The 12,903-nt window shown below is 39.2% G+C and overlaps 1 protein-coding gene across 2 annotated transcripts; it reads right to left on the bottom strand.

Annotated features, from left to right (window-relative positions):
- Nucleotides 1-323: 323 nt before the first annotated feature.
- Nucleotides 324-7,031, bottom strand: gtpbp1 (GTP binding protein 1). Of its 2 annotated transcripts, XM_037689583.1 has the most exons (14): nucleotides 6,667-7,031; nucleotides 5,509-5,620; nucleotides 5,212-5,392; nucleotides 4,928-5,111; nucleotides 3,577-3,741; nucleotides 3,265-3,388; nucleotides 3,037-3,151; nucleotides 2,782-2,926; nucleotides 2,493-2,675; nucleotides 2,236-2,371; nucleotides 1,945-2,123; nucleotides 1,574-1,735; nucleotides 1,292-1,342; nucleotides 324-1,137 (listed from the first exon to the last, which is right to left on the bottom strand). In XM_037689583.1, the coding sequence occupies exons 1-14, from the start codon at nucleotides 6,859-6,861 to the stop codon at nucleotides 1,024-1,026; spliced, it is 2,046 nt and encodes a 681-aa protein (XP_037545511.1). In that variant the 5' UTR covers nucleotides 6,862-7,031; the 3' UTR covers nucleotides 324-1,023. The 2 variants fall into 2 exon arrangements, with proteins under 2 accessions (XP_037545511.1, XP_037545512.1); XM_037689584.1 differs by lacking the exon at nucleotides 1,292-1,342.
- Between the last annotated feature and the right edge of the window lie 5,872 nt (nucleotides 7,032-12,903).

Genomic DNA, 12,903 nt, shown 5'->3' on the forward strand with positions numbered 1-12,903 from the left:
CATAAAAAAAACATGATCTATACTTTGTGATGGTATTTCTTTGTACAGTGTGACTTTTTGTTTCTTGTATTTTGTTTTAATTTAATTTAGAACTTTAATTTTTTTATTACTAAACAAATCAGCACGCAGGTGGATTCTGAGACAAATGTTTTGTTCAGTTAGAATTACGCCCTCAGAGAACAATAAAAAAATCATAATTTGAAATAATTCTACCGTATATATTTATATCTAATTATATTTCTTGTAAAAGACATTAGCTTTCACTGTCTTCTTGCAGTGATAAAACAAAAGACGCAGATAGTTTTGTCAAAGTATTTATTCGCAGCAAAATGTTTTAAAACACTACATAGAAACACCAACAGGCCATAACAAATGGAGTACTAGAATTACAAGAACTGCAATATATTAACTGCTTCAGTGACGAGTTGTGTGCTGTTATTTGTATGAACGCTACTGGTGCAAGGTTTGTACACGGACTGACGAGGCATGATGGATACTACTGAGTCTAAGAGCACAGTGAGAACGATTTCAACCATCCAAGAGTAAATGTGTTAAATAACTGGGAAAAATAATGCCATAGCTTAAAATTTCCATCTGGAGTCCTTTTGCTACATTCGTTTCTGATTTGCATACATTTTGGATCATGTCATCCTTCCAATTAACACATCTACTTTACAATATAAATATTGTTTAAAGGTCACCGGGAATGCTTAGAGAAATTTAGATTTTAGCTGCTCGCATCGATCTTTCAGTGAAATAACTTGACGCTGAGTGAGGCTTTTAAAACCACACCACACTCAAACTATTACAACCATTCCACAGGCAGCTGACTTTAAAATGCATAAACTCTGCTTTTTGTTTGAAGTGTTTCCCTTTAAAAAGAAAATAAAATACACTTGTGTAAAAAGGCAAGGAATAACAAATGGGACTTTCTTGCTCCAAACTCCTCCATCTTCCATGTTTTTTTTTATTGTTTGTGGAATGAAAGCGAGCGAGGTTTGCATGATGACGATGGTGGTTAATTCAACTGTTTCCTGTTCCTGTTGTGGAAGGTGCTATTGTGGTGGTGGTGCCGTTTTGACCTTTTGCTTTGTGCCTCTGGCCCCCTCTTCTTCTTCCACCACCTCCAGACTTTGGCTACAAAAAAAACATTAACTCAGATAGGCAACACAAAATGCATACTGTCAAACACAAGCTCCTCCCACTTCTACTGGAGATACGCGGACCATAGAATTGGCCTTATTGACTCAACTGGCTGGTTGCTCTTGTATACATTTTATCTACGCGTTACCTTGTTTTCTTTGTTGCCCTCCTTTAATTGAGGGTCATCATCTCCCTCTCCCTTTGGAAGCCAACCACGCAAGCAAAGGAGAAGCAGAGTGCAAAGAAGTGATGTGACGAAATAAGTTTTGAAAAGAAACGAAACGGGTGACATTGATTGGTGGGTAAGATGTTGAACAAGAAAAAGGACAGAATAAAGGAGTTCGATCAACACAGTTGAAACGGATGTTGAAGGAAAACATCTAAATACCCGGGCACCATGCAGTATTTTAAGTCGTGTTCACTGACTCACCAGTTGTGGTGCGTTGGGGCCTGCTGGCTGTGCTATCGTTGCTGCGTCGTCACTGGTTGCCATGGCGCTGTCCTCTTTTCGCAGCGGCGTCTTTTTTGTGGACTGCATTTTGATTTGTGGGGGTTTGGAGTTGGACGGCAAATTATTGGTGGAGTGCAGCAGCTGAAAAAAAAAACAAATGCCACCATTTAGAACTTGGGGAATCATTTGTAATGGGATTGTAGAACTTCACTAGTATATACTGTTTTCTTGGGAAAGTGACCCTCCTAGAATTTCTCCAATCATGACAAATTTCCTTATAAGCTGCTGGCTGTGTATGAGAACATCTGTTTTTAATAAGAGCAATACCCAAATCCATGCATCTTCTCTACCTTGGTGATGGTCCCTACAGCTTTGGTGCGGCCCTCCCTGAACACCAGTCTCTGGTCACAGTGCAGGTACTCGGGGGTTTTGATGAAGCGGAAGTGGACTGTAGCTTTGTCCCCTGTCCGTAAGCAGTCTCTGTTCATTGACAAGATGGTGGCTGTCTGTCTTATACTGCCACAGTGGACTGCTCATTGCATAAGGTGAGAAGAAAATGGAAAATGTAGATTAATGCATGTTCTGCGTCTATATGTAACTGAGCAACAGGAAGCTTGTCTCTTTGTGTCACTGTTACCCACCCATGGCCTGATATCTGGGGGATATCGTAGTGGGATGATGCAGTACCAAGATTTCAGCCTCAAACTCCCAAGTTGCCTGAGGGTTTAACTTTGGAGACACCATCACCATGCCTTTCCTTATGGTGGACCGCTTTATCTATAATCAAAAACAAAGGTTTGAAACCTATTTTTTCTATAGACTGTGTACAACTGAGATAAATTTTCAATCCCAAGTCTTGTTATCCCACATGGTGGCATTGCGATGCAATACCTCCTACCTTTTTGAGAGCGAACGAGGCAGTCTGGCCTCCGCGAACCTCCTTAACGGGCATTCTTTTGCGATGAATTGATTTAACAGCAATGGGGATGAAGCTACCGAGAGGATCTGGCCCCAGCAGCATGGTGTCATTCAGACGAATGAGTCCACGTAAAGTAGTTCCTGACACTACAGTTCCCACTCCCTTGAGAAAAACAAAACGACACAAAGTTCATGGAGTTTGAGCGGGTGAGATCTGTGTTTCATTTACATAGTAAAATACATGGACTATTTGTCTGGGGTTAGTGTACCGGTACAGAGTAGGTATCGTCTATCTGAAACTCGGCAGGCTGATCGTCCCTGTAGGATGTCCGGGAGGAAAGCAGGTTGAGAAACATTTTTAGCAGGTCCATGTTCTCCCCTGTCACATTAGAGATCTGAAAAATGGGACACATTCTGGAAAGACACAAAACAACAAACATTTTACACTTTACCAATTTCAATTCTAATGATATATATATATATATATATATATATATATATATATTTGTATACAGACTCAGTACCTCTCTGAGCTGAAGTTGGAAGCTGCTACTATGACATCATCCTTGTTCTGTACCAAGACAGGAATCTTTCTACAGCCTGGAGACTTCAGTAACCTTTGGAGCAACTTCAATGTCTCTGTTAGACGGGAAAGCAAGTGTAGACATTATTTTGCGATAAAACTGCATTTATAAATACATGTTTGCTGAAGGAAAACAAAAACTGTGGACAGAAGGGAATTTCAGATTAACCTTGTAAAATGTTGGCTGGACACATGTCTATCTTGGTCACCACTACAAAAACGGGCACATTCAGAGCTAGAGCCAAGCCCAGGTGCTCCTTGGTCATCCCCACGATACCTGCGTTACTGCCCACCTGCACAAGAGAGGCAAAAAGAAATGTGTATTCATATTTATGAAAGTAACTTTATTTTTATTGTATTTGATAAGTAATCAAATGTATGTTAAATATAAAGCGTGTTATATTATTATAAGCATGTTATATATAACCATGCACAAACAAACATATAAATCCCATCACTCTTCCTCATCGAACTTTCTGACCATGAGCATGCAGAAGTCTGGAAGATGTCCCGTCATCCCAAACACGGTGGTCTTGAGGTATTTCTCGTGGCCGGCCAAGTCGATGAAGGTAATGACTTTGGACGACTTCTCACAGATTTTGGTCCAGTCCAGACTGCCTCCGTGGCTGTCGGGTTTGTTCACTACCTGGGTACAGTTAAAAGGAAGAGGCCAAAAGTCATGAGCATGAAACGCACGACCTCCAGGCTCAATAGCTATGTTTACATGCGCAAATTTTTTGACCGGATTGAAATGTTTTCATATTAAATAATTCAAATGTATCATGTATATGGGCACAATCCGTTCATGACGAGCGTTTACATGCAGCGGGCTTTGTTCTGAACAGAAGTACTGACGTGTGCAGAGTGGTAAACTCTCCTTTAAAAAAACACAGAAGAAGTTCTACTTCTGGTTTACTTCCGGGATGAACGTAAACAAACCTGAGCACCCAAAATGGACCTGCGACAGGTTTTAATGACAGTGGAGACGTTACTGCACTCCCTGACTGAGCTGCAGGTGATACAGATCATTTTGAGCTCTTTCAGAGTTTCTAGTAGAAATGTTGCTCACTGACAAGTTTTGCTTCCCTGACATGCTAATATTATTAGCATTAGCCAGGCGGAAATGACATAGGTCGCACATGCGCAGTCAGGTCAGTTTTTTCACGATCAGAAAAAAATGAACAGATCAAGTGTTTACATACATGTTGGGGTTATGAATCGGCGCAAACCACCCTTTTCGTTCTGATCACAAATTATTTCGGATCGCGCTGAATAAACAAAAAAATAACCCCAACGGGGCGTTTACATGATGCATTTTTATTCTGAGCGGTCGTTTGATCCGATTACTTATGTCCATGTAAACATAGCTAATGAAACTAACTATTCATGAGCAGTTCAAAAAACACTAAAACACTCTTGTGTAGTCCTTTTTTTATTTGTCTTCTTCTGAAAGCATCACATTGTAAGTCACTGACTAATTTTTACCACTTACACTGTAACTCAATACAGTTTAATGTATTTTTTAAAAATCTGGAATTTTCTTGTGCTAAGAGTATAGTACATACATTTTCATAGTGTGTGGCTCAGTCATTGACAGTAATAAAGATGGATGTTGATCCCGTTGTTTAGAATTAAAGCCAAAATGTCCATACTTCGTGTCCTGCCATGTATTTTTGGAGCTAGAGTCTGGACACTAGGTGTGAAGTGGAGGACCTTTAATATGAAAGTCCCACCTACACACCCTCACAACTTGCTAACAGGCTGTCTTTGTCAGGAATCAACATGAGAACAGTAGTGTTTTATAACCCCTATGCCACCCTTCTAGCCCTCACCTGTCCCTCCTGATCAAACCCCAGGATGTCGTTGCCCACACTGCTGGTCCTGCCGCTCTCCATCTCATGTTTGTGTCTGAAAAGTTTCTGCCGGGCAAAACCTCTGCCATTGTCTAGCTCACCATGTGTCAACACTCCCAGCAGAGTGCTCTTACCAGCATCCACATTCCCCACCACTGCAACCCTGAAGGACAGGAAAAGTCTTGGGTGTTCCAGATGATCAAATAACCAGCTCACCATAAGTGAAATTTGTAACGAGCTGCCACCACAACTAAACTACTAACCTGACCTCCAGGAAGTCGAGCTCACCCACTCGCCTCCGGATCAGAAAGTCACGCACCAACCCGGCGGCCTCGCTACGCTCTCTCAGTGGAATGAGGTCAGTGTCCAGCTGCTCACACATGGAGCGCACTGTGGCTATTGAAGCCTCCATATCTTTCTCATCCAGACCCCAGTCACCACCATCTACCCAGAAGATAAAAAGCAGTTACAAACTGTACAGAGTATGAAAAAGTATGTTAAATTGCATGGATACAGTGCTGACTCTTTGCAATACAGTGAAGAATGGTGTGTTATTTTACCAGAACCCATTCCAACCACATAGATGGTCTCTCCAGAGCCCTCTTCCATCCTGTCCCGAAGCTGCCGGAGTAACGAGTCATACTGCTCTCCGTTTGGGCTAACAAGTGCCAGCTGTTAGGGGAGAAATAAAAAAAAAACTATTATCGGTATGCAGGTGTTGTTTAGAAGAACCGTAGCTCAAGGGATCATCTTTTTAAAGACATATTTTGATATTTCAAAAACATAAGCTTGAGGAAAACGCATGTAAAGGAACAGCAAAGACAAATGCTCTTATTCGCTACTTCACACACGAACAGCTGTCCTTCTTCCCACAAACTTCCAACACAGACATGAAACTCTCCAGTGTCAAAAAACACGATATTTAAAACAGATTTGGGATGTTCACAGCAAGATTAAAGTATTGCTTCCTTCACTATTCGCTTTAGTCAATTACTGGTGCATTGATGGTATTTCAGAAACATATCAAACTTTTATATTCTTAAAACAAAAGCCATTTGTAGTGAGTTGTGTAAGGATGAAAAGTACACATGTACAACAAAAGTATATCAATTTGTCACTGATGTTCCCTTGGAAGTTAAAGCCAACATCAGTGACGCAACACTGTGCAATATTGAAATAGCCTTAGAAAACACAAACACCATTGTAATGTGTAATGTGACACTTGCAGGAACTAAGTCAAGTCAACTTTATTTATTAAGCACATTTTAAACAGCAGTGTTACCAAAGTGCTTAAACTAAACTGAATCTTGTATTATTACAGTCAACCCCTTGGGATTACATCATGCCAAACACTATCTATTCTGTGAGTTTCAGTCTTCACATTTGTCAGGAAAAAAATGCAACATTTCAGCACAAAGCAGCCGTTCGTGTTGCCATTATTGTAACTTGTGTTACACTTTGCTTCGCTGTCAGGTGCGCGCTCAAGCATCAGCTGGAGCTAGCGTTAGCCGCAGCTATGCTAACTATTTCGTTTACGTCAGCAACGCAGAGCCCCACACAAACTGATGTTAAATACGCAAAATACAATAAAGCGGTGCTTAATAGTCGCATCGTGCACTGAGGTGCAGTGCTTGATAATCACAGTGTAATATGCACGAGACACATCGACATTTTCATTCATTCATCCGCTGCTTGATCACCCAGGCCTAGCTTTTTACCTTGTTACAACAGTCAATCCCGCGGACCTCGGGCTCGCCGTTGATGACGTCCCCCTCCTCGAAGCACTCGTCCCCGGCCTCTTCCCCGCATCCTCCTCGGTCTGGTGCAAATATGCTCGCGGGAAGCAGCGCGTCAGCCAGCGCCACGGAGCCCGGGCTTATGCCTGGCTCATGCGCCGCAGCTATCGATGCCATTACGCCAACTCTTCGTAGTTCTAAATTTTCAGGCTGTGCAAATTGTTCTAACCACGGCTGGCAAGCGTACAACACACAGCTAACGGCACGCGCTAAGGTTTGGTAACTAGCATGAGCTACAAAACACACAAAGCAGCTAGCGCGCGTGTAATCTCATATAGATCCATACAAAAAACAAGCCGGGTAAATGTTTAGTTTAAAGCTTAAAACACCGAATCCCCATCCACCTTATTAATATTAAAATGAAGGCGTGTGTTTTCCTTGTGTCCACAAATAGTATCGCTTTTACTGCTAGCAGCGGACCAATAGCAATGAGGGGGCCGTTCATATTATTATTACACAGAGCTAGCCTCCCACTGCAGGCCTAACAATAATGTTGTAATCATCATGCAACACTTACTAACTACAGCTGATGTCATGTTTCACTGTCAAAGGTCCATGTACATTTAGAAAAAAAAAAAAAATTGTATCACACATTTGTATTGCTGTTATGACAGTGATACTAAAAGTAAGCTGTATTACTGTCCAGTTATCAATAGTCGAACTATCACTTTATTTATAAAGCACTTAAAACAGCATCAATGCCAACCAAAGTGCTGTACATCAAAAAACAAACAAGTAAGAGACAAAGCAAAAAAAAAAAAAAAAATACATAGATCCAAAAATATGTAAAGACAAGAACAAAATGACTACAATTATAGAACACAGACAAGTTATCAACAAGTGTCAAAAGACAGGGAATAAAAGTGTGTTTTTAAATAAAAACAGTGAGAGAGGGAGACTGCCTGACATGCAGTGGTAACTCATTCCACAGTTTTGGACTTGCAGCAGAGAAGGCCCTGTCACCTCTGTCAACTGCATGGAGCCAATAAAAGCATCTGATCTGCTGACATCAACGAGCGCTGTGGGACATATGGTTGCAGCAGATCAGCGAGACAGGAGGAGGCAGAACTGTTCAGAGATTTAAAAACATACAGAAGTATTTTAAAATGAATTTGAAAGTGAACCGGGAGCCAGTGAAAGGAGGCCAGAACTGGTGTAATGTGCTCTCATTTGCCTGTACCAGTTAAAAATCGGGCTGCAGCATTTTGAACCAGTTGTGAACGTGCAGTGGAGGTCTGACTTGATTCAAAAAAAAAAAAAAAAGTGCATGGCAGTAATCAAGCCTGGATGGTATGAACTCATGTATTACTGTCTCAAGGTTAGTTTTGGACAGTATGGGCTTCAATTTAGATAGTTACCTCGACTGAAAAAAAACAGGATTTAACTGATGTTTGACTGTTTAGTTTCATGGAGGGGTCCATTTTTACTTTGTTTCTCTGACGGGGCTAGAGAGGAAAGATCCATACAGTGGTTCTTGATTGTTCCATTAGGAAACAACATGACTTCTGTCTTCTACTCATTAAAGTTTTAAAAAGTTAAAGCCATGCAATTCCTGACGTCAACCAGGCAGTCAAAAACCAGACTAAAGAATAACTAAAACTGTTTATTATAAAATCTTTGAGCTAGTATAAGTAATAAACTGCAATGGATTATTAATAAAATATTCATGGAACATTTTAGGAAATAGTTAAGAAACCAGTGATTCTTCAAAGGATTGAAGTTTAACTGACTTTGTTCAGAACGCTCCCGTTGAATTGATTCGTTAGGCGTGACGGTGCAATGAGCTGTTGCTGAGAACCTAGGAAGAAACTGTGCGTGAGTATTATGATAAAACTTTGGTAAGTCCGTATTTATTTAAATAAAAACTGTTTAATTAAATATAAGATAATTAAGAAAGTCCTAAATATTACTAATAAACTTTTTTCATTCGATCAAACAAACTGGACGAGGAGACTTTGCAGAGCCTGGAATTGTTTGTTGACGAGTGTTTCGAAAGCTTAGTCATGGGTAAGCCTAAAGAAACATCCGGTGCTGCTAGCAATTCAGCTAACATCCCCACTGCTAAGCGGCATCGACAGGGCAGCTCAGACAGCGTTACGGCACCGTCTCCTGACGATTCAGGTTTAAAGGAGATATTGGAGTCAATTGACCAGAAGCTAACTAGCTTGGACGCCCGACTAGCATTAGTAGAGATGCTACATAAAGAGTTTCAAGGCCTCAGGGAGTCTTTGGAATTCAGCCAACAACAGGTAGCATCACTTGCTAGTGAAAATCAGGAGCTGAGAGGGACAGTGAAACAACTCACCGAGGAGATGACGCTGCTATCCGGGGATAATAAAAAAATCAAAGAATCGATCCTGGATATCCAAGCCCGGAGCATGCGGGACAATCTCGTCTTCTCGGGAATACCGGAGCGAGCGGACGAGGTCCCTGAGGCCTCCGTCCGTGACTTCATTCAGAACCAGCTGAAGTTGCCGAGTGACGCGGTTAAATCCATCACTTTTCACCGGGTCCACCGCCTCGGAGGTAAGAAGCCTGGAAGCAATCGGCCGCGGCCGATTGTAGCTAAGTTTGAGCATTACAAACAGAAAGAACAAATTAAAAGCCGAGGTAGAGAACTGCGTGACACGAACTTTAGCATGAACGACCAATTCCCTGCAGAGATTCTGAGTAGAAGGCGCGTCCTGTTCCCGATTAGAAAGAAAAATATAAACGAGGGCAGAAGAGCTGCGGTGGCTGTGGACAAACTTTACATCAATGGTCAGCTGTTTAGAGATCCAGAGGTTACTCCCTGGCTCTATTAATAATATAAAAAAAAGGTAAGTATGATCTTCAGTTGCTAATTTTACTTAAAATGTATTAGCAAGCATATATATTCATATTACTTACCAGATATTTATGTAATTTTTCAGCACAGCTCGGTTGGTGGGTTACACAGATGGTGGTGGTACACGGTGGCATGACACTTAATGTGGTAAGGGGGTTCTTTTTTTATTTTTTCTTCTTTTATCTTTATGTGTTTATTGTGTTTATTATCATCTCACTTTATTTTTTTTGTCTCTATTTTTCTGACTCAATAATTATTAGCACACAGGCACAAAGGCTTATATATATCCATATACATACATACAAATACCTCATAAAGGAATACATGCATGATTTACCTTCAAAAACAGCACTTAGTTTATCTATAAATCATAAATAATCAATCATTAAGGATTATGTTATTGTCTGGGTGTTTTACTATTTTTGATATTTGTGATAATGGGTGTGGTTTAATTATATTTTCACAAGCACAAATATGGGCATCTTAAGGTTTGTCACATGGAATATTAATGGAGCCGGTAGCCAACATAAAAAAAATAGAATCTTTAGCCAGATTAAAAGATTAAAGGCAGATGTTGTATTACTCCAAGAGATTCATAAATTACCGTCAACTGTGGATGAGCTAAAATCTCCTGAGTTTCCTCATGTATTCTCAGCCTGCTATAACTCAAGACAGAGAGGAGTAGCAATATTAATACATAAAAATGTGAACTTCACAATATTAGACACAGTTATAGACCCGCAAGGTAGATATATAATATTAAAATTATCCATACTCAGTCAAAAATATTGTATTGTTAGCTTATATGGGCCAAATGTGGACGATGCTGCTTTTTTTCATGATCTCTTTTCTACTCTATCAAATCACATGGATTGCTCGCTGGTACTGGGAGGTGATCTTAACTTTGGTCTAGATAACAAAATAGACAGGCTGAATGCAGTAGGAGCTCAACGCAGTTGGCAATCCATAAATGTAGTTAAACAGTACATGAGTGATTATGGACTCTGCGATGCATGGCGGTCTCTTCACCCTAATAGTAAAGAGTATTCTTTCTTTTCACATGTGCATCACTCTTACTCTCGTTTGGATTATTTTATAATCAGCAACTCATTGCTGACCAACATTTCAGACACTAAGATACACCCTATTGCTGTCAGCGATCATGCACCAGTTACTTTAAATTTAGATAATAAGAAAGAAATCCCAAAAAGTATAAACTGGAGATTAAATACCTCACTGCTTATGGATGAAGAATTTATACAATACTTTAAAAATGAATGGACATCGTATTTAGAGTTTAATGACTTGCCAGGTACATCAGCGTGTACACTCTGGGAGGCTGGGAAAACAGTTATGAGAGGGAAAATAATATCCTACGCAACAAACAAAAAGAAAAAAGAAAATAAACGTATTGAGGATTTAGAGAAATCTATCAAATTATTAGAAAGTTTACAAGGAGAGGAAACACAGACAAAACTACGCAAGATAAAATTAGAACTAAATGAATGTATTGACAAAAAAAACAAATTCTTAGTACAAAGACTTCGCTTGGAACATTTTGAACACAGTAATAAATCCGGTAGCTTTTTAGCTAATCAACTCAAATTAAATAAAGAAAAAACGTCTATATATGGTATTAAAGACACAAATGGTAACATAACTTATGACGAGGAAAAAGTAAATAGTGTTTTTAGAGATTTCTATAAAACTCTATATACTCCACAAATAAACCCAACAGATGAAGATATTAATCAATTCTTGGAGAGAGTAATACTTCCAAAACTAGACAGTAGTCAATCTTCAGAACTAGACTCACCATTAACATCAGATGAGCTCCGTGAAGCCATTAAAAACATGCCTAATAAGAAATCTCCAGGCCCAGATGGATATCCAGCAGAATTTTATAAAGAGTTCTGGAACATCCTGGAACCAATATTTCACAGAATGCTACATGAGTCAGAAGAAAATGGCAGGTTTCCAACACATATGAACTCAGCCAACATTAGTCTACTATTAAAACCAGGCAAAGACCCAGTACTACCTACCAGTTATCGCCCCATCTCTCTTATTAATGTAGATGTTAAAATAATTAGTAAAGTCCTCTCTAAAAGATTAGAGAAAATAATTCCTCTCATTATTCATCCTGACCAAACTGGATTCATAAAAGGAAGACACTCAACCACAAATACACGCAGATTATATAATTTAATAGAGTATTCATATAGTAAAAATATTGAAACGGCTATTTTGTCTTTGGACGCAGAAAAAGCATTTGATAGGGTAAACTGGAAATTTTTATTTTCTACATTGAGTAAATTTGGTTTTGGGGACCATTTCATTAATTGGTTAAAAATATTATATAACTCACCAAGAGCATGTGTCAGGACAAATAATCAAATATCTTCAAGCTTCTGTTTACAGAGGGGGACCAGGCAGGGATGTCCACTTTCACCTGCACTATTTGCTATTTTTATTGAACCTTTAGCAGCAGCAATAAGACAAACTGCTGATATTAAAGGTATACTGTGTAGAAATATAGAACATAAAATTAGTCTTTATGCTGACGATGTCTTACTTTTTCTTCAGAACACAGAAAAGTCAATATCTAATCTTATCGAATTAATAAACTCATTCTCAAAAGTTTCTGATTATTCTATAAATTGGTCAAAATCCACAGCTCTTCCAATAAACTGCGTGTTTAATACTTCTCTCAATGAACGACTACAATCAGGTAACATTACATACTTGGGCATTAATATTTCTCCTAGATTAGAAGACTTAATAAAATTGAATCATATCCCAATTTTAAAGAACATTGAAGATGATCTTACTAGATGGAAATCTCTGCCCATATCACTTATGGGAAGAGTTGCCTCAGTAAAAATGATGGTCCTGCCGAAAATAAACTATTTATTCTCAATGATTCCAAATAAACCTTCAACTGAATGGTTTAAGTCACTGGACTCTTTGATATCTAAATTCCTTTGGAAAAACAAAACTCCACGTATTAGCTTAAAAGCATTACAGAAATCTAAAGATACCGGAGGGTTAGAACTTCCCAACTTCTATCACTACTATTTAGCCAATAGGTTACAATATATCTCAAAGTGGTTAAATCCAAATACATTAGATGAAACTTGGATAGACATAGAACAAACTTTATGCAATAATATTAAGATTTCAGATCTACCGTTTATTAGCACAAATATAAAAAGACATGTTTGCTTTAAAAGCATCAATATTAGCTCTTCTCTGACAGCATGGTGGGAGTATTTGAAAATGACAAAATCTTCACTACTCCCCTGTAGACATACACCCATCTGGAACAATCC

Source organism: Nematolebias whitei, chromosome 15 (genome assembly GCF_014905685.2).
Source record: "Nematolebias whitei isolate Nwh7 chromosome 15, NemWhi1, whole genome shotgun sequence".
In the NCBI taxonomy this organism is placed as follows: Eukaryota; Metazoa; Chordata; class Actinopteri; order Cyprinodontiformes; family Rivulidae; genus Nematolebias; species Nematolebias whitei.